Below are 27,339 nucleotides of genomic sequence, written 5' to 3'. Positions count from 1 at the left end.
TGAAGTGAAGTGGAGGTGAACTTTGTTGGAATTGAGACAGGAGGACCTGTGAGGACAGGTAGGAGCTCACCATCCACACAGACTGTGAAGTCACCCAGGGTGAGGAACACGGAGAGAGGAAGACCTCATCAAGTGCCAGCGTTTTCAGTTAAGTGTGAGGGATTAAGTGGCATGTTGGTAAATCCCAGACTGGAACATCGATAAGAGGGTGTTTTAAGGCATGGATTTCAAAGGAACAGAGGTTTTTATTCAAGGCTACCCTGTAATAGAGCGGTGGCCTGGTAGGTGCTCTGAGGAGGGCAGAGGGTATGACCCTCCCTCCTGTTCCCAGTATGTGTGTAATGGGAGGACAAGCAGCTTCTGCTGAGATGGACTGTGGACTCTGGGGAGGCCTGGTCAGGGGGCCAAAAAGGTTCCGAGTACGGCGACTGGGTTAAGGATATACAGGAGTAAGGACGTCAGAGGGCACGGGGAGAGAGGCAGGAGGGGGTAGAACTGTTATAGATTGTACTTGGGGAGAAACACGAGACAGAATAAGAAAAGTGCATGGTGACCAAATGTGAGAGAAGTTTCACCTTCGCCCAAACCCGAATACCAAATATACTGAAATAGGACGGTTGTGAGGGACTTTCCTTTTCTTTTTTAAATTGCGTTTTTATTGGTGTTCATATAGTACAAAGATACTGAGTAAGTAATGTCGTTATGCTGGCTGGACCTTTCCTTCTTGACCGCCGACGCTGAGGCTTCAGAGAAGTACTCTTTTTTTTTTTTTTTAACATTTTTTATTGATTTATAATCATTTTACAATGTTGTGTCAAATTCCAGTGTTCAGCACAATTTTTCATTCATCGACATATACACACTCATTGTCACATTTTTTCAGAGAAATACTCTTGTCACCACACGTGATAGGTGTGCTTTGTGTCATCTGTCTGATAAACAGGTGCTCCTTTGTTTTTTTTCCAAGTCACTGATTAAAAAAAACTAGACTGGAGAACTTCTCTTTGTTTACAATAACTTGTTAATTAACACCAAGAATGCCCTCCCACCCCCATTAATTCTCCGTCATCTTCCAGCCCAGCAGTTCTGAGGGCCGCTTCCTTCCCACTGCGCGCTGGGCAGGCTTCCGCTGAGCGCCCGGCGCCCTCCTGCAGGGGGCGCTGGTTTCGTTGGTCTGGGTGGAGCCGTGTTTTTAAAAGCTCCTCAGGTGACGTTATCAGCCAAACCTGCTTTCCTGTCTTCGGCGGCGGTTTGTCAGGTGCCTCGCCGACCTGAACGTGCCCCGTCTCTGCCAGGTCCCTGACTCCTCGTCTTTGTGTCCAGGTAAACATGAAGTCTTATAAACATTTTCAAGATACTCAATTATTAGTAATCGGTTTAAATCATAAGATAATGTCATACCACAGTCTTCAAATTTTCAAAAAGCATTTTAAAAAACCACAGTACCCATGACTGTTGTGATTTCTGGGATCCACATGTGAAGGTGGACCCTCTCATACCCTGCTGATGTGATTGTGAATTAATATAGCCTTTTTGGAAAATAATTTGACAGTTTATATAAATAGCCCCAAATGTGGTCACACCCTTTGCTCTGGTAATTACATTTCTGAGACTATTGTATTGAAACTATTGATTATTGTTAATCAGAAATGTGGACAGAAAACATATTCATCATGGTGTTATGTATAGTCATAAAAAATGGAAGCAAACTAAATGATTATATAAAGTGGTTAAAATATATTGTATCTTCATATGATGGAATAGCATAGAGCCATTAAAAATCATGTTTATAAAGACATTTTAATACCAGGGGTGGGGGAAATCGTAGCAGTAAAAAAAAAGCATCTATAAAATTGTGCATGCAGTTTGTGCTTAATTATAAATATACATAAACTTTAAAATGCTGAGCAGAATATTTTTCAAGTTAATGGTAATTCTCTGTGTGGCAGGAATATATGCAATTTGTTCTTTAGCATTGTATATTTTCTAAATTTTCTACTATAAGCGTGTGTTACTTTAAGAAAAGTAATAAAATAACAATAGTTTAAAAAAAAATTCTTCCTCTAATCTCTTTAGCAGAAAGAATGAGGAAGATCATTTGGGATGAATCGTTGTTAGAGAAGTCACTCTTGCTCATGGTAGTCACCAGCGTGTTTTCTGAACACTTGGAAACCATCCCTTTATCTGTTCTGCAGTTCTGCCCAGTTCCCAGTATCAGGCCTAAGAACTTGTGGGCCTTGCTGTTTTTGTTCCCTGGCTTTTTGTTTTTAATAGCTGCTTTATTAGGATAATCCACGTAACATAAAGTTCACCCTTTGAAAGTATATAATTCATTGGTTTTTAGTCTGTTCACAAGTTGTGCAGCTATCACTGCCTTCTTGTTTCAGAACATTTTCATCAACCCGCAGAGAAGCCCTGTACTCATTAGCAATCACTCCCCTTTTCCCTTTCCCCTTAGCCCTTGGCAGCCACTAATCTGCTTTCTGTTTCTGTGGATTTGCTTGTTCTGGAAATCTCCTATAAATGCAGTCATGCGATATATGGCCTTTTACAATATCCTATTAGCTAGTCTTCAGCCCCCTCCTTCCACTTCCAAACATGTCGTTTATACCACGGCCATGCTGATCTTTCCAGCACATCATTCCAGCTGTGGTTTTAGCCCCCGTGCGCAAAATTTGTCACTGTGCCTATGGTTTATTAAATCAACTACGACTCCTTCTGCCATTTAAGGTTTCCTATTTCTGACTCTACAAAGTAGGTCCTTACTAAATGTGTGGTGAAGAAATGAATTCCATGAATAAAATGTGCCCTGCTTTATCTTTCCCTTTACTTCTTTCTAGCTTATTACTACAAGTTAGTCAGATTTCAGATCACTGATGGGGCAGGAAAACCTGTCTGGGGAGGAGATGGCAGTGGATGGATTGGTGCTCAGCCGGGCTGGGGCCCGGAGCACCGCCCGCCTCCATGTGCCTCCCGCAGTCTGGCGGGGCGTCCCGAGTGTGCCTTCCCAGCTGCAGTTCTCGGGCTGCCCTGGCCAAGGTAGGATGCAGCCAGCACCATAACCAGGGCCTGACAGCAACAGGGCAGAAGAGGTCAGGTGAGGACAGAAGCCCCAGAACCCCCACCATCCGGTCACTTGGCCATGCAGTCTCCCAGCATCTCTCACCACCCTTGCTCTTTATTAACTGCACCATTTTGGCTCCCTGGGGTCTCAGACACCTTCACCACCACCCCAGCTTCCCTTTGAAAGGTTGTACCTTCTTCAGAACCCAGCCTGGGCATTCATGAGACCTTTGCTGCGGCTCCCTGCCAACAGGAAGTGATTTCTCCTCGCTAGCACTTGGTATTTTTCGTGTGTGCTATGTTCCATTTTAGTTTATCCCATACTTGTTGCTTCTTCCTAAGTCTTTGATGTCTTGCGATTAAGTTCTGTTTCATACTAAGTGATTGCATTACAGTGCAGTCCAGAGAGCACAGTAATTTGCCCTTAGCTGCTCAATAATTACCAGTGCAGTTGAACGTCAGATGGAAAGAAATGCAACTAGATTTTTAAATTAAAACCGTATAATTTAGGTTATATTTTTAATACCAAAAAGAGACCTGTATTAATTAGAAACTTAACCTCATATAAAATTTAATTGTCCGGGGCCCAAATGTGTTTCTGCCCTAAGTAATAGTCATTACTCTAGGTTTCAAAACATTGGCTTAAAGCCAAACACCAAACTAAAGAAATCATATGAAATCATATGCCTGTGTTGTGAACATACACACACAATGTGTTGTAACATCTCTAAGGGCGTGGTTTTCTCCATATCCTCTAGCCTAACTGGAACCAGGGTTTGAGTTTCAGCTTAATGAATTCTTTTTTTTCCCCCAATACCAGGCAAAAGGAATATAATATAGTTATCTGTCTCTGAGGTGTCAAGCAATTATCTTAATTTCTTTAAAGTTTCACTCCATGCTTATTGCCAGTTACAGTTAAATGAGGTGCAGTAGTCTTACAGAGCTTTTTATCCATAGGTGTCTGTTTTATAAAACACTCTTCACTCTCTCAGTGCAAACACATTTTAGGACTAATTGAAAAAAAGGTAGAGAATGACATATTGTAAAACTTCCTAAAAGAGTTTGTTTTAATCTTTTCAGTGCCTGTTTTAGATCACCCTTAATTAGCCCATTAAATTATTATATGTAATGCACTTTGTGCTCATTTGGATTTAAATTTGTATTAACTACTCAGAGGGTAAGTAGCAGCTCTATTCTGAAGTCCAGGTATATTTTTACTTCCCAGAATACTCTAAAGTCTCCAACTGGAGCTAGAAGGAGGAGAAAGCTGCCCACTGACAGCTCTCCAGGATGACTCTGCTCTTGCAAAGTCTGTCACATTGAGGAGGCTCCCCAGCCCCTGATCTGGAGGTCAGAGCTCTGGGCTCCACTGAACAGTTGCAGTACAAGCAATATGATTGTACTTCTACTAGAAGCTCTTTGTATGTCCCAAGCTTGAAACTTAAGCTGCAGTACAAAGCTCTCAAGGTAAAGTATAGTTAGTTTTGATGATTACCAAAATCCAGTGTTTGAGAGAGGGAAAAAAATGGTGGAAAAAAAATGGTTAAGTGTTTTGGTTTACATTTTCAGATACCAAGGTAATTCTTAAATTCTCTTCAAATAGTCAATTCTTGTAAATAACTTTCAGAATTTTAGTAATTCTCAGTAAAGCATCCTGTAGGTATGTATTATTTGCAAATAAAAATACCTAATTTGGCTTATTTTTATAAGACCAAATTGGACTGTGGGGGATGGTCAGTTTTGTTGGCCGAGAACTGCCTTTTTCTATTTTTGAATGCAACCACTGCCTCACAGCAAATACTGTTTGGAGTTATTGTAACGGCCTGACCGAAAGAAAGTCTGTAGGAATTTGTGTGGTGAACAGTGAGTCAGGGGTCATCCCACCAAACCAAGTTTTTCCTCCTTGTTCACTTTCCGCTTCTGTCATCTGTTGATGGACACTTAGGTTGCTTCCATGTCTTGGCTATTTATTGTAAGTGCTGCTGTGAACATTGGGATGTGTGTATCTTTTTGAATTGTAAGTTTTTTCTGGATATAGTCTGAGGCGTGGGATCACTGGATCATATGGTAACTCTATTTTTCATTTTTTAAGGAACCTGCCGGGGTCTTTTCTATGTCTGTACTATTTACTGTGTTCCCCATGAGTCTACTCGACAAATGTCAATAATCAGTTTGCACTGGGACTGATAGGCTGGCGCAACCACAAGGTCTGCATTTCTGTCTGTAAGTCACAGGAATGCGGTGCTCCGAGTGCCCCAGGCTGGTGGGCAGCTGCGGAACACCATCTCTGCACAGCAGGGATGTTGTGTGCCTACAAGAGCCAGCTTCTTGTCCAAACTCGTTTATGCTAGTTGTACTTGTTATTGTGATCACATAATTTAATTAAATGTTATATAACTGGTTAATTGTGAGTTTGAAAAGACACATGTTTCTATAAAAACTAAGATGAATGCTTTGAAGAACTCATGTCAAATGGACCAAAATTGATACCAAATAGGTATAAGCCACACAGACTGGGAAAAAGTAATGAAAACCTCCATACCTCATAAGCACTTAGGAGAACTCTAAGTGTCTATGAGTTATAGCTCTGTTTTAAATAAACAAAAATTAGAAATAGTAGACAATGCCTTAATGATAGGTCTGATTTATGCAAGAAAGACAATATGAAACCCCAATGGAGACTGATACACAAATGTGTAATGTTTAAAGTTAAAATGATTTAACTAGTGGGTATCATTTTCTATAATTGCTCTTGATAACTGCCTTTTTAAATTAACCAATTACTACTTCTAATTCTATAGGAAAAGGAGGCTCTTACTATTTTGAATGAAACACAGCGTTCTTGGTATGCCAGAGAAAATTCCTAGCTGGTTTTATTATTTCAATAACTTCATAATAAATTTAGTAATAACAATAATACTTCAGCTCAGGCAAGGTTTTCTTTCTGCACTAGGCTGTGAGCTTCAGCAGGACAGCAATTCATCTGTATATACAGTCTCTACAGACACAAGTGTTTTGCATTTTACAATGATACTGCTATATTTTTAGTAAGAAGAAGAGTACTTTCAAGTTACATATTCAGTACTTATTAAATTAGAATATGCTGCTTTCTGTAATACACATAGGTTTACGTTTCTCTGTTCAGTGAATGTATTATAAGAGAGTAGCCTCAAGCTCACGTGATAGTTGTTGCGAATTGAGGAGCTGTTTGCACTCACTGAGCTCTGCAGCTTCCTACCTGTGTGGCCGTGGTCAGGTTCCTGTCTCCCTTCTGTGCGCCAGTTCTCTCATCTGTGAAATGGTGATGATCATAGATTGTTACGGGAACTAAAGGTGCTCCTATGTGTAAAGTCCATAGAGAAACCTGCTGAGAGACGGTGATTACAATTATACCTGGGTCGTGTATTATCTGTGTGACTTGGACAAATTACTTACGGAAACAGGTCAGAGAGGTTAGATAATCTGTAAATGGTGAGGCTTTGAGAGAGAGAATGTGTGCACATGTATAAAAAACAGTAAAATGTGGGGTTTTAAGCAAGAAAATATATGTATAGTGCTTAACTTAAAGTAAGTACTCAGTTAAGTACTAGCCAGAAATAAAGAAAAAAAAGAAAGAGGAAAGAAAAGAAAGAGAAAAGAAAAGCAAAATACATACTATACTCTGGGAGAGGATCTCATTTATTTATTCAAAAACTTTTTACAACTGGAATAATAAAAACATTTCTTATGGAGGTACAGACTGTCTTGCCCTTGCCATTTCAGTAAGTTTTCATAAATTAGGAAGTTGTTTTTTTTTTTAAGTCTCAGAAAAGTTTAAAATGGGTTTCAGAATAAAGACATGATAATTGAGTTTTAACCTTGGACAAGTTACAAAACTCAAACACAAGCCTACGTTGTAGTTCTTGGTTTGATGACTTCTTTCCAGAATACTAATAAGCCTTCAGTGAAAACTGGTTTTGTGAATATTAACTAGGGACTAAGTACACCCAGTTTGCAGGGGAGGGAAGTGCTTACTCTCTGCAAGGAACGCAGCTTCATTCCTGGTGTTTTCTCATCTGAGGCCTTATTAGAACCTAGTCTTGCTATTCCTGGCTGTATTAGCCCTGGCGGACGTCGTCAGGGATGGAGGCCGCCCAGTGATGGGCTATATTAAGGAGCTGAGCCTGTAAGCATTCAGAAAGTGGAAACCATCTTCTCCCACTGATGTCAGACTAGACGTCTTCCCCCCTGTTGGTAATGATAGTTTAGAGCAGCTCTCTGCTACTTACATATTCTGCACTGAATTTTGCTAAGACATTCAGAGAGGATTTTTCCTTTTTGAAGAGAGATGGAGATGATGGAACTGTTACAGCAAAATATTTGTGTACCCAGTGAACATGAATTTGGCCATTTATCTGATTATTGCAGCATGTGTTAAGGAGCTGCTGCCGCCCGTTTGCAGCCTAATGTGTGTATTACAGTCTTCCCAGTGGCATCTTGAAGTGTCTTTCAGCTAAAAAATTCATGAGTATTATTGGCTTTCAGTCAGAAAATGGAATATGTCTTCTAGTTACTGCCTAATATACCACTTTAGGGCCATTATACAAAAGTAAATCTAAGAGCGGAGCATATTGAAAAGGAAGGAATTTTTAGCTTAAACATTTGTTTATACATGGTTCTTACTGTTCCGTGGAGTAAGAACCAGCGCCAGAGAAGGTAGGTGCCGAAGCCATTTTACTTGGGGAACAGCTGTAGCTGCAGACTGCATTATTTTCGTGAATCCTGTGTCCAGCTGTAAACTGTTAGTGTTTTATTATTAAAAAATCATATCCTGATAATTGTAGATTGTGTTTGGCTCATTGCAGTTAATAGAAAAGTCAAATATACAGTAATTTGCTCAAAAGTAGTGGAGTTAAACTGAGAATTTGTTTCCCTTTATTGTTAATTTATATAAAGTGAGTCTCCTAAAACTTTGCAACTTAACTATTGTCTCTGATGATTTAGTGTACAGTTTTTTTTTTTGAGTCTCACTCTGTAACATAAACATTCTAATATGTGGGGTAAATGAAAATGTTGTTGTATGAAAAGCAAGAAGCCAAGTAATGTTAGATAAAGTTGGAGTTAAAAGTGTTCCTATGATCTTGGTGAAGAGTAATAACACTTTGGGAAAAATACCATTTTACCAATAACTAAAATGTGTTTTTGAAATATGGATTAGCATCTTCTATCACTGTGTTAAATGCATTGCCTGTTTTGCCAGTGGGAAGAGAAGATTGGAATTTTCCATGTGCCCTCATCCCCACATTCAGTAAGTCTGCATAGTTCTCCTTAGTTGTATTTGCACATGTGGTTTGTATGAAACAAAAACATATCTGCGCATATAATCTGTGTATTTACTGCACAAAATATTTATTTAACTCTTGCCAAAAGTTGGTGTCTTGCCAAAATATCATTTGCTTTGGGTAATTTGGGTTTAGTTGACATTGTTTGGAAAGTGATATTTCAATCAATCCATCCATCCAGTAAAAAATTTAAAAAAAAAAAAGTGGTATTTGCCCTCCTGTGAGTTCCACGTCTTTTCTGCTGCAGCATCTTACTGACGTGCAAGGATTTGCTCACTCCTTATTTTCCATCTTTCTCAGGCATCTACATCATAAAAGCATATTTTGTATTTTTTTAACATTAGATACTGTGGGGGTGTTTTAGACTTACCAGAATCTGGCCCAGAAATTTTGCTGTTGTTGAATAAAAGGACCCTCCTGGAACACAGTATACTCTGAGGGAGAAATTGTTTCCAGTTTTGAATGAGCAAATGTTTTTACTTGTGATAAAGAAATAGTGCATACATCTAACTTTTGGGGTGGACTTCTGAGCCATGGAGAGCTCTGCAGGATTGTCCTTTCTTAATTAATCTAATAGACTAAATAGAAAAGTGTTTAAGTGAAAATGTGTGTATACACACTTAATATTACTTGAGTATTTCATAGTATTACAACGTTTGTGAAGAATCAGACCCCACATTACAACAGTTCACGTATCTGTGAGGGGCGTGCAGGAAGAACCTGGAAGGCCTTGGAAGCTCTTGGGCCACTCTGGTCTCGTATCAAGACCTAGATAATTTATCAGGCAGCTCCTCCTCATGTAGGCGTTGATAATTAAAGTTGTTTCAACAGCTTTGTATGTCATTTCATTGTAAATTTCATCTCAAAATAAGGAACTTCAGAGCGGGCCTCACTTTTAAAAGGTATTGAAACTAGCCATAGGGATCTAATGTTTGATCAGTTATTATGTTTGGATTTCAGCAATAGTATTATCCTTATTTATTCTTTAACTGAATTTGTTCAGCATATAATAAATCTGGCAGTTTTACAGGCTTTGTTTGGAAGGTGGCCAGTACTGATAAAAGATAAAATGCACATTATTGTTTACATGAATCCTGGATGATTAACTAGTGTTAATGGTATGAGGCTGTATTGTGAGCAATAGCTTTGTTACCTTGTAAATTGTATTGATGAATTTCATGCAAGAGTGCATTTTTTTTTTAGTCGTGTTGAGGTTTAATACTTTATTTTGCTTTCTTTTATTATGCTAAGGATTTAACTGGCATTGTTCACACCGTCCCCCCAGATTGTTGTTACTTTAAGAAAATAAGACATCAGTTCTTGTGGCTGTAAATTTTTCCTCTGCCGTCTGGTTTGTACGAGTTGATATCAGAGGATGTAAGGGAGGATGTGCTGTGAAAGCAGGACCATTGTTCGGGTCCAGATAACAAGAATGGACACACTGAAACTCCTTTTCCAGTCTGTCCTTTCACCACCACCCCCATCCCACCTCCACCCTCACCCCTGCCCCCCAGCATCAGAGACACTGGCTTGTCCTCAGTGACTGCAATTACCATCAGATACGATGCAGGGAGTTTACTTGGGTCATTTTCAGTCTTTGTGATTTACACTGAACATTTCAGAATTCAGAGTGAAATGCTCAGTGATTTTAATTTCACGTGAATGTTGAAAACACGCAGACATGTTAGGCCTAGCTCACAAAGTAAACTTTCTAAACCTTCGATGCTGCCCTTCAGTATTCTCCATCTCCTTCCTTTTCGATGGAAATTAATATTTAACTTTGATCTACAAGAATGCATTAAAACTCATCTAGGTATCTATACGGTTCATTTTAGGTGCTTTTTCTGTGTGTTCATTCACACTGGAAGCCATAGATCTATCTATGTATCTGCCTCTGGTTTTTGTCTGTGTCACTTCGGTGGGAAAAAAATGGGACTTTGCAGCAGCCCCCCTCCTCCCGCCACCCCACCCCACCTGCCTTCTCGGAGACACACTAGCACTTGCTCCCAGCCGAGCCTCCACGGGGCACTAAGAACGTCAGTTGGAGGGGTCTCAGCTAGAGCACCTCACTAATGAGGTTCCTGTCGTTTGTTTGGTTCGTCCACTGAGGAACGGGGCATAAATCCGCATGTCTGCTCTGGGGTGGCATCTGCCTCTGGCCCCGTGGCTGGCAGGAGAGAGGCACTCAGGAGTCAGTGTTGCCTGCCTGTCACCACCTTCCACGCCCTCCTTCTCTCCCTGTTCCAACACTAAAGTCATTCTTCCCTTTTCTTTTGGAGACTCTGTCTTTTCTCTCCTGGTTAATGAGCAGTGATTCTTAGGGGGCATCCCCAGCCTCATGGCTGTGGTCAGCAGAAGATCTGCCTGTCCTCAACTTGGCCAATTACTACAGACCCCTTCTCCTTTTTCCCCCTTTTGGTGGTTTAAAGGTTGGTTGACAATGTGTCCCGGGCATACGTAGCCCAGGAAAGTTGCTCAGAAAAGAGGACATACGGGGCAGACACAGAAAAAACAAGGAAGCAAGAATGTTTGAAAAGCTGAAATTTTTAGGTTTTGAGGAAATGTCTTTAAGGTACTATCCCACAATAATAAAAGGGAAAACTTGGCATTTAAATAACTTACTTTAAGAGGAAATTAATGCTGTTTCAAAGCTACAAATGCAGTGGTTTGTAAGCCAGCCTCGAGTAGATACAAGTCAAAAATAAAGCGCTCAAGTGGCTTTACTGTGCTTGGGACAGAAACCTAGAGCTCCTGGCCTCACTCCTCACCTCCGTCCAGTCCCTTTGCCGAAACCCGTCAGCCTTCGTCTCTTCATACAGACTAGTTACTCGAGATATATTTTGGGAAAAATAAAGGTGGATGATGCTAATGCTAATGTTAAATCCAAAACTGATTTTAAGTACAGCAGTCACTTGTTTTAATTGTCTTCCTGATAGTGCTATACTTTTATATGCACAGCTATTTTTATCAGCAACCTTGTCACATAGGCCTACTCTATAGGACATTTAGTTATTGACTGAGAGTTCTATTATGATGATAAAAATTTACTTAAATTCTTATGATTTATAGAAAGCTGCTTCCAGGGTGAAAATTCCTAGGCCATTTGTTGAGACCTCACTCAGATGGGCTGAGTCATGCTTTTTTTCTCACATACCCATGAGTGAAGCCATGAGAATTGTGGTTCCAAGAGAAATACTGGCAATGAACGTTTGTAAGGTATCGGCTGAGAAGGGTTCTGCTGTTGGAGTTTTTGCTCCACCCCACCCCCCATCCTTACCTCCTGCCATGGGCTGGTTCCCCTCCCCACCCCCACAGTGTTCTTCCTTCTCGGTTCTCACAGCACAGAGGAGTGTGTGGCAGTTGAGTGATACCTTCACTTGTTTTTCCTTATTGGAGTTACTCCTACATAAAATTGCTCTCTCCTCTTGCCTTGTTGTTTTTGTTTTTGTTTTTGTTTTTTCTGGAGAACAGCATTCCTTCTGATGGTCCTCACACACTGAGGCTGACTTGACTGGCAGGCAGGCAGTCTTTGAATGAATCAGTGATGCTTCATTGGTGGGGAGAGCCAGGCACTGGAGCCACGCAGTCCAGATCCTCCTGCTTCTCCCACCTGCCCTGTGACTCTGCCATTGGAGGAAGAAGGGCTGTTTCAATGAGGCGACCCTTTACCATAACTCTGTAGTTAAGAGTCGAGTGTGTCAGCCTGTGTACGAATCCTAGTTTTGCACTTTGCTGATTTGTTCAACAGCTATCAGCTGTAGGTGCTAATGATTACATTCCCACTTTACAGAAGTCATTGAAGCATTGAGGTAGCTTTTTAAGGTCCCACAACTAACCATGCAGTGGAGTGAGTGTGTTTGTACTGGCTTCTTTGCCCTATTGCTTCTCATAGTCTGGTTTTTGCTGATTAAATTATATCTATAAATTGCTTGGTGTGGAGTAAATACTGAATGAATGTAACTAAATACAGATTATACTTATCAGCCCCAAACTGTGAGCACAGCACAGGCCTTGGGGCTTCGTTACATTGCTCCCAGTGGCAGGAAGCTCCGGCATTAGCTTTCAGAATTGTCCCCTCCTGATGTGACCTTTTGAATAGAATGTGCAGTTGGTGCCACCTCCCTCAACCAGTGACAGTGTTTCTTCATCCTCCTCACACGTGACTCCTGGAAACACTAATCCCTCTGCCCCCTTGATCAGAGTTGAGGCCAGAAGACAGAGTAGCGGGACTGAGCACCCAGATCCCAGCCTGGGGAGCAGCGGGCAGCCAGGCGGGTGTGACAGAGCCACTGCCCTGCATCCTGCATGGCGCCCCCTCGGCCCACCTTCCTCTCTGGCCTCGCTCTTGATGAGCCCCTGAGCCCCTTACTCCTTGGCATCTTCTGTAAGTCCTTGACCTTCTCCTGATGCACCCTTCCCTCTGATTTTCCACTACAGAAAGTGAAGGAGGGAGAAGGTAATGTTTGCAGCCTCGGGAACAGCAGGAAGGGGGAAGTGGCTCAACTCTGTGCTGACCTCAACTTTTTGGGCTGTGTGGTTTTCCTTTTGCTAAGAATTATGAAGCCCCTTGAGTAAGACCGTCTTCCATTTCCTCGAGATCTTTGTTAGCTCCTTTGCTTAGTTCTTTTGGAACTTAAACCTCTATCACTCTTGTTCTTTGCATATTTAAATTTTATTTTGATGCCGTTAATAATGACCAATGTGAACGCATCGATTCTCTTAGGATATGTCCGTTTATTTTCTTACCAAAAGGAATTCAGCGAGCAGGAGCCAGTAGTCGGCCTCTTCCATTAGGGTCAGTCATGTTCCTCATCATCTGAGTGTATCTTAAGACCCCTGGTGACAGCAGCTAGAATCAGCTCAGGGAGGGAGAGGCGGGGCAGCAGGATGTGAGAGAGGAAGCCACAGCAGAGGGGTGTGTTCATGGGGAGCTGCCGAGGAGAGAGGGACCTGAGGTGGGACAGTGAGCAGCTGCTGCAGCAGAGGAGGGCCCGGGAGACTCCCCAGGGAGGTGGAAAGGTCCTCTGTTGGAGTATTGCCCACCAGGATGGGGGTGGCAGGGCCCTGCCTCTTCCTGGGGCTGTTCCTCACGGGTGAGTGGTTGTAGCACAGACTTGACATTGGCCAACCCAAAACAGAGACTGGGAGGAGCCCCTCACAGCACCTGCAGTTCCCACATGGTGCCAGCTCGCTCCTGAGACCGGAGGCTGGCCGCAGAACCACAGGGCTAGCAGGTGTCACTCAGGGTGCTGTTGAAATACAGCTCCTGTTCAAAGAGTGGGCCCAGTGAGGTAGGCTTGTGTTTTTTAATTGTTAAACATTACATTTGCCTAACTTAAGGTTAAAAAAAATACAGCCCTTTCATTAGGAATTCTACGTACACATAAATCAGAACAGTCTGTTCATTACTGTCATCAAGTTTATGATTAAAGTCAAAGTGTTTTTACCGTTGGTAAATTGACTGGGTGCTTTATCATCAGCTCTTTTCACTTGTTTTCTCCTTGTTTTCTGTTTCAGTTGCTGATATGTGTTCAAGATGAGTGGGATGGGAGAAAATACCTCTGACCCATCCAGGGCAGAGACAAGAAAGCGCAAGGAGTGTCCTGACCAGCTTGGACCCAGGTGAGATTCTTGCTGAGAACACAACCGGTATTGCCCGTGACAGCCCCACACGCGTGTCTTTTATCTTTTAGCGTGTTGATTTCACACCTGATTTAGATGCTGGGTTTGGCTTTTCTCCTTAACTGTCAAGCCTCTGAATATGTATTATTTAGCATACATTTTAGAGATGCTAATACGTTACAAATTTTATTATTCTTTATGAGAAGAGGAAAGCGACATACTTCTTCTGAGTCCCCTGTGTACTTTGACTCCTAAAACCAGTTTATCCTATAATCTTGAATTCTTCACATTTTCATTTCTGATTGCTCATAGAATGTCATAAAGACAAGAGATCCTGTAGAAAAAAAGAGATTTTTCTTTTCTTTTTTTTAAGAGCAAGAAATGAAGTGTTAAATCCCCTTGCTTTTGAGTTAGTGACAACGATTGTGGCTCTTCGGCAAATAAAACAAGTAATTTTAAAACAAGTTCCCTGTCGTATATTATGGGTGGAAGTGTGAGTTGTCATAACCTCCATGAGGGCTAATTGAGCAGTGTCACAGTATCTGTTAATTATAATGCATATCCTCTTTGAACTAGCACTTCCACTCCTAGGAATTTTCGGACAATATACTTTCACACGTGCAGAATGACGTTTGTCTGAGGTTACTCATTACAGCGTTGCTTATAGTACAAAAGATTAGGAAAAACCTAAATGTAAGGAACTATTTAAGAAGCTGTGATACACCCACAACCTGGAACACAGTACAGCTCTGAGAAGGAATAACAATGCTCTTTATGGACTGGTATTTTACAATCTCTGAAGAATGTTGTTGTGGAGAAAAGGCAGAAGTTTAGAAAATGTTTAGAGTGTACTATACCATTTGTACAGAAAAGGAAGAAAATAAGATCTCAACGTTGTTTTAGGATAATTAAGAAGCACAAGAGTTGTTGCCCATTTAGGAGGATGAGAACAAGGCTAAACAGGGAACAGAGGTAGAAGAGAGACTTCACTCTTTTGATGATTTAAATCATGTAAGTGATTTTTAAAGTTAAACAGCAACTTCTGTTGAATGGCCTGTAGGAAGATCAGATGAGGGAACAGAAGGGAAGAGGACAAGGTAGAGTCACTAAGGGGGGAGGAGGAGGAAGAGAAAGACCAGAAAGATATTCCCTTTACCCCTCTAGTTGCCAAGCAAAACAGGTGGATGAAATGGCCACTGTCCACACCGCAGCCCCAGCCCTAGCTCCCCAGCCATGGCTCCAGCCCCCGGGTTCCCTGGTGCATCTCGGCCAGCCTCAGCTCAGTGTCACACTGCCCTCGGTGCCCAGCGGCCCTGGCCGAGGCGGCACCTCTGGAGGGGAGGCTGTTATCTCCCTGATGCTCTGGTGCTGCCCGGGGGGCACAGCTCCGGCCGCTCCCAGTGCCTTCGGGTCTTTGGAACACGCTTCCCCTTTCTCACCCATTTGTTATCTATTTGTTATCTTTCATGAGGGGACAGCTGGCAGGGTGGGGAAGTGGTTGAAGAATCCAGGATGGGAACTTGGCTCCTCCGAGTATGGCAGCCCCTGCCCCACCTTCCCTGGACTTAATAAAGTAGAAGCCAGGGGTGAAAACGAGACTTGGCAAAACCCGGTTCTGGCCCCTGCTCTACTGTCAGTCACACAAATCATGTAACCCCTATACAATTGAGAATTGCATCTTTAGGTTTATTAGTTTTTGAAAATAAAACTAATGTTTAGAGGCAAACATATGAAAGTCTGTTACAAATTACAAAATTTTATAAACTGGTATTACATACAAAGAAAGCTGCTAAACAAAAGAAACATTAAACAGCTCGCTTTTCTTATTTATTGTATTATTTGAATGTCATTCGGCAGGCCCTCTACTGTGAAAAAAATTGTACGCTGAAATCGTTAAAGGGAGCTTTTGACTTAGCTGTTTTGTCCAACTCAAATGAGATCTTGCCAATTTTTATTTTTCCGTCCTTTCTGTTAACATTTTAAAACTTGAGTTGAACTTGGGCCATTTGTTTATATTTCACATGTCATTCAGCTCGGACAGTTAACAAATCACTGGGTCAGTTTCACTTTTGTTTCTAGCTGCACTGTGGTTTTTAACATTAACTTAAAAGGCTGTTAGGTTTGATTACTAACATCCTAAGGATGGCTATGAAATTATAAGTATTTATTTTCATTATTTTGTTATGCTTTATCAAAAATCATTGAAGTCTGTTTATTCCTATTATAACTAGGTTCACTTCCCTTCTTTTACTAATCTTAAATAAATTTTTATAAGCATTAACTCCCTTCCTTTTCTAAAACTTTTCTTTATTCATTCAACAATAAGTTTGATGCCTGTTTACACCAAGCATTGCATTAAGGACAGTTGTGAACAAATCATTCTGATCCTTGTCACTGAGAAATCCAGTGGGAGGCATTAAACACATTGAACAAATGATCACACCAGTAAGTATAATTACAAACTGAGGTTAAGTTTAATTTTTAAAAAAATGCAATATTTAAAGCATATTTGGGTTTTTTCCCCCGAAGTACTTCTCTGCTCCTATAACTAACTTTGTTTTCACTGTCTTTGTATTAGAACATGTTTAGCATGCCTATCTTTTTCATAATAGCTCTTTTCAGACTCATAATAAAAATGTTTTTTCTTTTTAGCCCCAAAAGGAGCACTGAGAAACGTAATCGTGAACAGGAAAATAAATACATTGAAGAACTTGCAGAGTTGATTTTTGCTAATTTTAATGATATAGACAACTTTAACTTCAAACCTGACAAATGTGCAATCTTAAAAGAAACTGTGAAGCAAATTCGTCAGATCAAAGAACAAGGTAAGAGGACTGAATTAATATTTTGGACAGTTTAATTTTTTCTGTTTTTCTGTGTATGAGATAAGTCCCTTCAGAGTCCCTTTAATCCATTTCTTACACTTAAATTATTGATGAGAAGATGACATCACAAGGCAAGATGAATGCAGGTATCACTTGCAGTGGCTTATAAATAGGCTTTATATAAAATTCAGCAATTCCCTAAAGACAGGAGAGTAAGGTGAGGCAGGGTGATGTAACTTTTCATCTTGTAAAACTCAGTTAAGGTGCCCACTGATTCTCCTCCCGTGCCCTGGAATTTTCATAGTTTGCACAGCAAGTGACCATCATGATTTGCAAGTGAGGAGCAACTAAGGCTGGAAACCAGAAGTAAGGAAGTGAACCGCCTCCTGTTTCGGCTCGTCAGCATATTTGATTAAGTTTGAGCTTCATTTGGCCATGCCACTAAATGAGTTTCATATCCTGGATGATAAGAGATTTGAAAGGCTGTCTCTAGTTGGAATTCTTTTGTGAAGTTGAAACACAGAGCATGACAGCTTTCTTCCTGGGGTTTTCTTTTCTTTTTTTCCCCCTAAGGTCCTTTTCTGCCTTCTTTGATATTTTTGCCTACAGAAAAAAAACTAAGAAAATAATATTTTTAAAAACACACTGGACTTTGTGGTGCCAAAAATATCTGTATTAGGCAAGTATGAACAGCATCTTGGTGCTCAGGGCCAATATATGCTCTTGAAGTCTTCATACGCTGCTTTCCTTCAGGGCCAGGAAGATTATTATCTCTTGTAATCTGTTTTTGTATGCGTCCTCTTGGACTTCAAATTGTTTTTTATCTGCCTTTTATGTAACATTTTAAAGAGGCTGATTTTTGAAAAAATAATATCTTTGTTTATTTAGCTATGTGAGCCTGAAACTTTGCCTGCTCCACTCAGTCATAAAATCCTTGCTACCTATTTGCATATTTTCATCATAATTATAACATTTTCCACTTTTATACAGATAATATTGAGCTAAGTTTTATGTAAAACAATTTTACAAGTATGGTTCTATCCTCTAAGAACTTAAAAATATGCACATAGCGTACTCAGCACAGTTTCCAATACCAGCCCACTCTGAAAATTAGCATTTTCTGGTCTTTCCATCAAAATTGTATCATCGTAACATTCAGCATTCACGGAGCTTCTACTTTCAGTGCCTGTCTCAGTCTCCCTCATCTCTTTTTCCTCTTCCTTCTTCTGTGCCCTTTGAGAATCACTATTATAAAAAACTCAGTTTAATCTCAGTTTTGTATCGTCTTCATTTTTGGTATTAGCAGGTGGATAAAACCATATTCCTAAAGTTGTTTGGAGAAATAACTGTTTCAAGGTCACAGTGCTTTGAAGTTGCTACATTTCCAGGTGCTGGTATCATTGCAGGATGAAATCATTAAGCTGTTTTTGTTTTTTGTTTTTTGTTTTTAAGTGGCATAAAGGTGACTCATTCTTTTTTTGTTTGTTTGTTTAAACAAGTGAGAATAAGTCTATTTTCCCAACCTGTTGTACCGGCAGGACGAGGAAGAGGGAAATGACTGTTTCTGGGTGCTTTGGATTCAGTTAATTTCAGACTGAGCTGTATTATATACAGTAATAATTTATTATATGTGCAGCTGTTTTAATTGGTCCTTCTAAGGAGCCCTTTTTTCTGGTTTGATTAGTTTATTGGGGTTTTTTTTTTAATTGTAAGAAACATATAGCATAATTTTACCCTCTTAACAATTTTTAGGTGTACATTATTGTACTATTAATTATGTGCACACTGTTGTACAAGAGACCTAGAAATTTTTCATCTTGCATGATGGAAAGTGTACTGACCACCTCACCATTTCCCCTTCCCCAGCCCCTGGCAGCCACCTTCTACTTTCTGTTTCTATGACTCTGATTATTTTTTTCAAGTTCACAAATCCTTTTATTCAAAAGTATGTTATTTGTACCATTGAGTAACATCTGTCTAAGCATAAATCAAAAGATGAAGAAATATCTCCTCCTTTTTGTTTGTTTTTTGTTTTTGTTTTTTCTGGATCTGATTACTTTAGATACCTCACATAAGTGGAATCATGTAGTATTTGTCTCTTTGTGGTTGGCTCATTGAACTTAGCATAATGTCCTCAAGGTTCATCCATGCTGTAGCATATGCAGGATTTTCTTTTTCTTAAAGGCTGAATAATATTCTGTTATGTATATACTAGATTTTCTTTATCCACTCATCCATCAATAGTAAGGTTGCTTCCAGGTCTTGGCCATTGTGAATAATGCTTCAATGAATATGGATACATAAGTATCTATTTGAAGTGGGACTGCTGTGTCTTGGTTTTTCTGTTTTTAGTTTTTTGAGAAGCCTCAATACTGTGTTCCATACTGTTTGCACCATTTTTATAATCCTACCAACAGTGCCCAAGCATTCCAGTTTCTTCACATCCTCACCAACACTTGGCTTTCTTCTAGTAGCCGCCCTAATTGGTGTGAGGTGATACCTCCTTGTGGCTTTCATTTACATTTACCTGACAATTAATGATGCTGAGAAATTTTTCCAAGGAGACACTTTGAAAAGAGAAAGTGTCTAATAGCATATTGCATCGCTGAATGCCTTCTGTAGTCATGTGTCTCACTGTCACATACTGCTGAATAGTTTAGGGCACCAGACGTGACCATAAGCTGAGATACAAGAGGGACCATCCCTTGAGGCAAACCTGAAATCAGTAGGAAAATGAAAGAAAACCACGGTGGCATTGAGATTTCCCTTTTAGACATTTTCCCTCATTTCAGCCAATTCTCGTGTTCCCTGAAGAACGTTTCTTTCCCTGAAGCCTTTTACATTAGACTTCATTGTGTAGGTTACAAGGAAGGAAGAAGTGTGCCCTTCACAGATCGTGCTGGCTATCTCTCTGGCCGTGGGGTGGGCAGTCATGGCACTGAAGTGTCCATTCCCAGTTCTTTCCTCCTTTTATCACTGTTGTTCCCTCTGAAATATTTTAGTTCATTTCTGCTTAGAAAATGTTCACCTTTTGCTAATCACAGAGTCATTTCTCTCCTAATAAGTGTAGGAGTCCATTTTTAATCTTCTCATCTTTATGTCAACCCTCCCCTCCCACCCCCAGTGTTTTTGAAGTAATAATTCCAGGAAAAGCATGACTGTGTTCTTCTCAGCTTTGTTGGTAAGAAATGGAGACCCCTACAGCTTATGTAAGCTTTCAAACAGCCTAGTAAAAATTGGCCTTCTGCCGTTTTGAAGCTTATTATAATTGTTAGTCCAGCTTTTATTCCAGAGTTAGTCTTATCAGTATGTCAGATCTTGAATCCTATTTTGTTTTCTAAGAATGTGGCAGAGAAAAGTGATTCACAGAATTTGAGAATTACAGGTATGCTAATAGTACTTACCCAGTAAAGACTGGATACCAGTTAACTGTAACCTGAGGTTTGACTTTATATGACCCTGTTTTTGTTGTTGTTGGGGGAAAATATTCGTAACAAAATTTTGCCTTAAGTGTACACTTCGTAACATTAAGTACCTTCACATTGTTGTGCAGCTGTCACTGCTGTGCATTTCCTTAAGTTCCTCATCATCCCAAACAGAAACTCTCCATCTGTTACATAGTAAAGACTCACTGCCCCTCCCGCCAGCACCTGGTAACCGTGATGCCTCTTTCTGTGTGAATTTGACTATTCTGGGTACCTCATGTATGTGGAATCATATAGTATTTGCTTTTTGTGGTTGGCTTATTTCTCTTAGCATAATGTCCTCAAGGTTCATCCATATTGTAGTTTTTATCAGCATTTTCTCCCTTCTTAAGGCTGAGTAATACTCTGTTACGTGTATATATACACCATATTTTGTTTTTCTGTTCATCCAGCGATGAACATTTGGGTTGTTTTCCAGCTTTGGGGCATTGTGAATAATGCTGTCATGAACATAGGTGTACAAATATCTGCTAAAGTCTCTGCTTTGTTGTTTTTGTTTTGTGTTTTTTGTGTATGTGCATATATATATTCACATATATATACACACACACACCCAGAAGTGGATGTGCTAGTTCAGATAGTAATTCTGTGTTTAATTTTTTGAGGAACCATTATAACTGTTTTGCACAGGGACTATAATTTTACTTTTTTAAAATCAGATTTTAAAATATTTTGATACATGTTGAAAATTTAGTATCCTGTCCTCTAATTTAGAGAATAATCTTAAACTATTATTTTGTCTCCTAAGTGGACTTCATATAACTTCCCTTTGTTTACAAAAGGACACTTGAACTATGAAAGGCCTGCCGTGGGGGTCGTCATGGTTACCAGAGTAATGAGACAGCACCGCAAGGTGAAAATTACCCTCCCGGATCTGAGTTGTGAAACTTGGGCGGGGGTGGGTAGGGGTGAGTCAAAATGATACATGACATTTGTTATTCAGAAAACAGTCTGAGCACCTCCTCTTTGCTGAGTCCTGGGATTCAGCCGCTCGCAGCTCACCTAGCTACTGCCATCAAGCACCTCGGAGTCTGGTAGCAAAGACAAGTGGCGGGTAAGTAATGACAGCGCCAAATGAAACGTACCTCTCGAGTCAGGCCAGCGAGCCCCGGCAGGTGTATTTTCTCACCCGGGGCTCACGGAACGTGAGCACTGGCCTTTCAGCTAGAAATGAAAAGATAAGCCAGGGCCCATAACATTGAGCTCTCACGGTACTTCGTGCTCGTACCGCAGTGGTACGTGCGCGCAGCTCGCACGTAAACGTGCGTATCTGTGTACACGGTACACGGAATCAGCCCTCCTCACTTGGTCGACCCCACGGATGTGGAGCCCGCGGGTACAGAGGCCCGACGGGACTGCGCTATTTTATTGTATGAGGAGCTTGAGCATCAATATTTCAGAGGAAATATTCTACCTGGGGTTGCTGAGAAATGGGGGTGAGGCCATCTGTGCCTTTGGAAGAGTGAGGGCGGGAGTGGATCTGCGTTACCTGGCTGAGCAGGTGGACAGCCGAGTGTTCGGTCCGTACTTAGTGGCTTCAAAGAAACAGCAGTTTATCTTTGATAACCGTCTTCTCAATATAGCAGTTACTCTGAATTGTGAGAATATACTCCGTGCCTGTCCAGCTCTGATAGGGCACAGTGAAGCTATTTTTATATATTTTTTTAAAAAATACAGATTTTGAACAGGTGAGTTTTTTCCACGTGGACTCTCAGGGTAAGGACAGTGGGAGGTAGTCATCACGAGCCTGAAAGATGAGTGATCCAGTGTCAGGACCTGTAAAGAGCCGATGTTGGCTCTTCTTGAGCCGAGTCCTGGTGCTCTGATTCTCAATTCTTTTTTTTTTTTTTTTTTCTATTAGTTCTACCCCTTAGCTCCCTTCCCAGGCTGTCCTGACTCTTAGAACCACTTTACTCCTCCTCAGTTTTGCTCTTTCATAACATGGTCACTTTGAATATTCGTCTCCTAACTTTGACTTTCCTTCTTGTGTGAGTAGTTGATTCCTCTGATTCCCCTGTGTGCCTTCTCTTCTGCATACTGATCTGAGGAGCCCCTTAGGTCCCTTCTGTGTTCTCTGCTGAATCCTCCTCTTTGGAATTGCAGTTTTAGGCCTGAGCTCCTGCTCTTTGTATTAAGATAAGTGAGAGGGAAGGTCTGGACACGCATGTGTTTTAGCTTCACTCCTAACTCAGTGACTCATACTTTTCTTAGAAAGGACAGACACGTAACCCATTTTACAGACTCCTTTGTAGCCAAGTGATTGCAGGCTTTTCTCTTTTAAGTTCAGCAGTGGGGTTTCTTGGAAAATTTGACAAACTATTTTTATTCCTGTGGAGTATGCCCTCAGCCTGAATTTTTGAGACTTGTAAGTCTTAATTTTCTTGGCAATTGGGTTTAATCCTGAGAGGATAATATAAAAGATCATTAACCTTCACATTTTTTGTTTCCACAATTCCTTTGAGCTGCTACACCTCAGAGAACTAATTAGGCCCCGTTAGCATCCTGAGGTATATGCATTGTTCCGGGTGTGTTGATGGAAGTTTATTTTGAGTTAAGTAATCAGCTCTTGCCATGTTCACTCTGAAAGCATTTAGTGAAATCTTAGGTCACTCGAGCCCCTGTTCATTCAGCATCTGGATCAATGCCGTTTCCTGAACTTTACTCTCCAAGTAAGCGGAGTCTTCCAGCTGCCTAATTTAAATACCTCCTAATATTTACAGATTTATAGATTTCATTTTTCTTTTATTGCATAAAATCATAACACTTTGAAGAGTCTACTCACCCCCTGTCAGCACTTGGCTTCCCCAGTGTGTGTTACACACACGGGATGGCAGGGCTTGTCTTTTTTATCTTTGCATCCTCACCATCTAATACCATGCTTATGTTCCCTTTAAAAACGTGAAATACTACTTTTTCGAAAACAAATTTATAAATAAAAATTAGGAAGTGAAATCCCTTAGACCATCTGTGTGCTTTGCGTTGATCCTGTACAGCCGCCCAGACCACTTGAGGGATCTTTCCATTGCTTCCTCTTAGAGTGTGGCTCGGTTCACCCCGCTTGTGCTGAGTGTCTGCATGGGTCATTGTGGACCTGACAGAGATGACGGGGATGCACAGGTGAAAAATACAACTCCTGGCACAGGGACTCGACAGTCTTGAGGGAATTCTGGGGGGCTCCAGGTCAAATCAGATGATTTCCATATGGTGTAGTGACAGCGTGTTACGGAGGAACAGGCGGTAAAAAAAGTTGGCTGCCCAAGATTTCCCGGAAGAAATGACACCTGGGACCAAGAGGGCCCCAGTCTTATCCAGGAAGGTGGTGGTACCCGAGAGCCCAGCAGGGCCACCTCAGCCTGGCCTGCTCCTTTGGGGACGCCCCCATCAAAGTGGATTTTCCTGTGTCGTTGATCCCTTACCTGGGTTAGTCGAGAAAGATGCCAGACAGGTGTTTCCCATTTAGGAGACAAACACTGTTGGCAAACAAACAAACAGACAAACAAAAGCATTGTTTTAATATTTAAAAAAGAAAGAAATTTACATTCAGTTCTCATGTTTTATTCCAATGAGAGCTAAAATTTATGTTTTTGGTGTTACCATAAATAACTGAAGAAATTTTATTAGTTAATACTGACATTGATTTTTTTAAAAATTTAAATTTATTGGTAGGAAAACCATAGAAATGATACTAAATTTAATTCATTAACAGCAATGTCTCAAGGTAACTTGGGTAAAATATCCTCTTATAAGTTTCTGATTCAATTTCTGTTTTATCACTAAGGGATATAATTTCCTTTCAGTAGAAACTTGTCTATTTCTATTTCTTTTCATTTGACTTAGCCTTATGAAGTCTGTCCATTCCATTTTTCAAACATGAATGATTTCACATTTTTCTTTGTTATACTGTTACTCATATTGAATTATTTAAAGTAGGTTTCATTTGTAATTTGTAAACAGGTTTATTGGATTCTTGTCTTTGTGAGGCTGCTTGTAATTAGAAAGGCAGAATAATAATACCACTTAGCGCCTTTCTTCTGCGGTGTTCAGAGTGCTTCACATGTATTATCCCATTAAGCCTCATAACACCCCTGTGAGGCAGGGGCATTTTGCAGGCGATTATGGATTGCTTTGCTGAATCAGCACAGCCTCACAGCATTATGATAAGCTTGGAAAAGATTGAGGTCATGTACTAACTTGCTCTCAGGAAACCCCACACACAGCCAAATATTTTCCTTGGCAATACAGAGCTAACAACCGCCACTGTTCTGGTCTCTGGAAAGCCCATTGGCCGTTGGTGCAATTGAAAAATGTTTTGGAATAGCAAAGCCAAGACAGCGTATTGCCTCTGCCAGTTCAGAGGCAGGTGAGTTATACGTGGCATGAGTACAGCATCATCTTCTGGTCCAGCTTGATGTCTACGGAAGGAAGGCTACCCCTGCTCTTGCAGTGCCTCTCAAAACTGGACCTGCCTAGCCGGCACACGTGTCATCGTCAACCACTTCATCTGCCTCGCCTATAAGCCATCACCCGGCAGGCAGGATTTCCAGAAACAGGTTTCTTGAATTCAAACTATTCATCAGGGTTGACACCAAACCTGTTTCAAAATGCCATTGGGTAGAACTCTTCTGAAGTCTTGATGACAGCACAACACTAAATCATCCAGCTTAAGTAGGATAATTAAAATTGAAAATAGGAAGAATACATTTTATGAAGATTTTATTTCATTACTTGAAGGGTTGTAGAATGGTGAGGAAACATCTCTTAAGGCTAATATATGTAAAACAAAACTGTAATTTTAAGCTAGTTTAAACCCATTAATTTGATAGGGAGTAACTTAATTACTATTATGTCTTTTTCATATTTATAATTAGATAGTTAATTTTGATATATGCCATGGCCTGTATGGATGATCATAATTAACCTCCTGAGGATTTTTTTTTTTAATCCATGAGGTAGCTGTGGCACTCACTGTGTGTATATCTTCCAGTTGTGGATTAAACTTTTCCATGATCCTTACTGGAGAATGAAATTGTCAGACTTTAAAGAAGATAATTGTTAAAAAATTTCTTGCAAGTGGATTTGACTGCTTAAATAGTCTTTGTATTTGAAAGCACATGACAGATGTAAAATCCAAGAGGATTCCTAAATTACTGGTGGTCTCATGAAATTTTTTCCCTTAGCTTACAAAATTAGCTCAAGAATTCCAGGACCATACATAAAGGAGAGGATTTCATTGTAGAAAAGGTAGTCAGGAAACAATATTCAAGCCACAGTGAGGAAAAAAAGAAAAGAAAAGGTAGTCAAGATACCAAATGTAGGGTCTTTGTAAATTTTGGCCTTCGTTCCTTTCACTTTGACCTCATCACGCAGTTTGTGATCACCTCTGGTCCACACTGTTGCTGGGCTTCGAAACGTGCAGGGCCCACAGTTTCTACAGCCTTCACTTGGCGCCTGCTGCCTGGTGAGGCAGTCAGTTTCTGCATGAAGCTGACCCTGGTCTTGTTCATTGCCTGCTGCTGTAAATAGTTGTGGAAGACTGGTTGATGGTTCACTGCCACTCCTGCTTAAATTGAAGAGATTTCATTGCATACGGTGTTTAAAGGGTCACTTTAAAGACGTGTTTATTCCTGTTGTCATGATGAAATACAGCAACTGCTGGGTAGATATTTGACAGGAACTCTCTAGAATGTCTTTTGAACTCAGGAAACTGTGATAATGACAGACTTCATATTCTAGAAAATTAGGAATGTCTGCATTGAGATTATTTCTCAAATTCCTTCTAGTCTTTTTCTTTTCACCTAATCTCTTCCTCTGAGTACAGTGATCATTCTCCAAAGGTAGACAAAGTTTGGGTACATGTATTTAAAACCCACAAATACAAGTCAAATCATTCTCTTTGTTGTGGAGGTGAACGAACTTCTAAAAATTCTGCAGTGGCATATATTTGGCCTTCAAAACCAGTCAGATCCTTTATTTTATCAGGCTTTACTTCTCATTTGTCTAGACAGTTGAACATGCCATCCTAAGGTGACAGCTCTTCCCTGTAAGAGGGCCCTGGTGATCTTTGTGCAGAAGGTGAGCCATTCATAACAGCTCCGGGCCCCGATGCACCACCTTGCCCATGTGGTCAGCACTGATCCCTGCACCACCGTGCTGGAGCCCCAGTTCATTTTTGAGATTAGGTAGGGGGAAGGGGGTGCCCACTCTTTGATATGTGAAAATGTGAGTTCACAGCAAAGCTATTTTAAGCATTTGAATAGAATGGTTTAAACTTCTGTTTCTGTATGATGTAAAAATGGTGCGTGGTACAGTTTTGTAGGACGTAGTTAAGCTCTTCTCAGGCCCCGGATGGTACACTTTTCACTCTGTCCTCTCTTCCTAAAGAAGCCCTAGGGGAACAAACCTGAGTTCCAACCTGAGTTGCCACAAGCAGGGTTTCTCTGGAACAACTGTATACATTTTTTAGGTTTGTGTTGTGTGTATTTAACTGTCAGGTAGCTTCATACATGGTTCCTAATTGGTTAAAGGGGAAAAATACTAAAACAAAATACGTTTTGAACCAGGCAAACATGAACACACAGACGAGGACTAAGGAAAATAACCAGGAAAGGTGGCTTCAGGGGCCCCGCAGGTGTCCGACTTTGCTCGTAGGGATCGTGCAGCCTGCCTGAAGTGGGCTTGACTAGCAGTCACTGTACTTTCACACAGGAGTCCCTCAGTCTTTGTTTATGTCTTAGTAACTAACCTGCCAAGTTGCTCTAGACAGAACCTCATTTTTTAAAGATTTTTCACCCACCCATAGGAGATTTTGGTGGTTGCAAAGTGGTAAGATTTTTCTGGAGCCTACCTCTGGCGACAGGCCCACATGCCCCGTGACCCCAAGAGTAGGTCCAGCCTGCCCTGGCCCTCTCTGGTCCCTGTCCACAGAGCGCTCTCACCTGGGATGCCCCACTCACCCTACAGTCACTTCCTTTGTTCTGGGGAATTCTGATTGCCTTGACTCCTTGCTAGTATGCCCTCACCTCG

At 40.8% G+C, this 27,339-nt stretch overlaps 1 protein-coding gene across 11 annotated transcripts in view; it reads left to right on the top strand.

The window, feature by feature from the left end:
• The window catches only part of NCOA2 (nuclear receptor coactivator 2), a 227,431-nt gene that overhangs the window by 136,005 nt on the left and 64,087 nt on the right, over positions 1-27,339 (top strand). For all 11 annotated transcript variants that reach the window (XM_074354938.1, XM_074354942.1, XM_074354941.1 and 8 more), the window contains 2 exons: positions 13,902-14,006; positions 16,659-16,831. In XM_074354938.1, the coding sequence (XP_074211039.1) occupies positions 13,921-14,006; positions 16,659-16,831 (259 nt within the window). In that variant the 5' untranslated portion in view covers positions 13,902-13,920. The remainder of the gene's footprint in view (positions 1-13,901; positions 14,007-16,658; positions 16,832-27,339) is intronic.

The sequence above is a fragment of the Camelus bactrianus genome, chromosome 29, assembly GCF_048773025.1.
Source record: "Camelus bactrianus isolate YW-2024 breed Bactrian camel chromosome 29, ASM4877302v1, whole genome shotgun sequence".
NCBI lineage: Eukaryota > Metazoa > Chordata > Mammalia > Artiodactyla > Camelidae > Camelus > Camelus bactrianus.
Note: the sequence above shows the minus strand (reverse complement) of the source record. Positions and strands in the feature narration are given on the sequence as shown.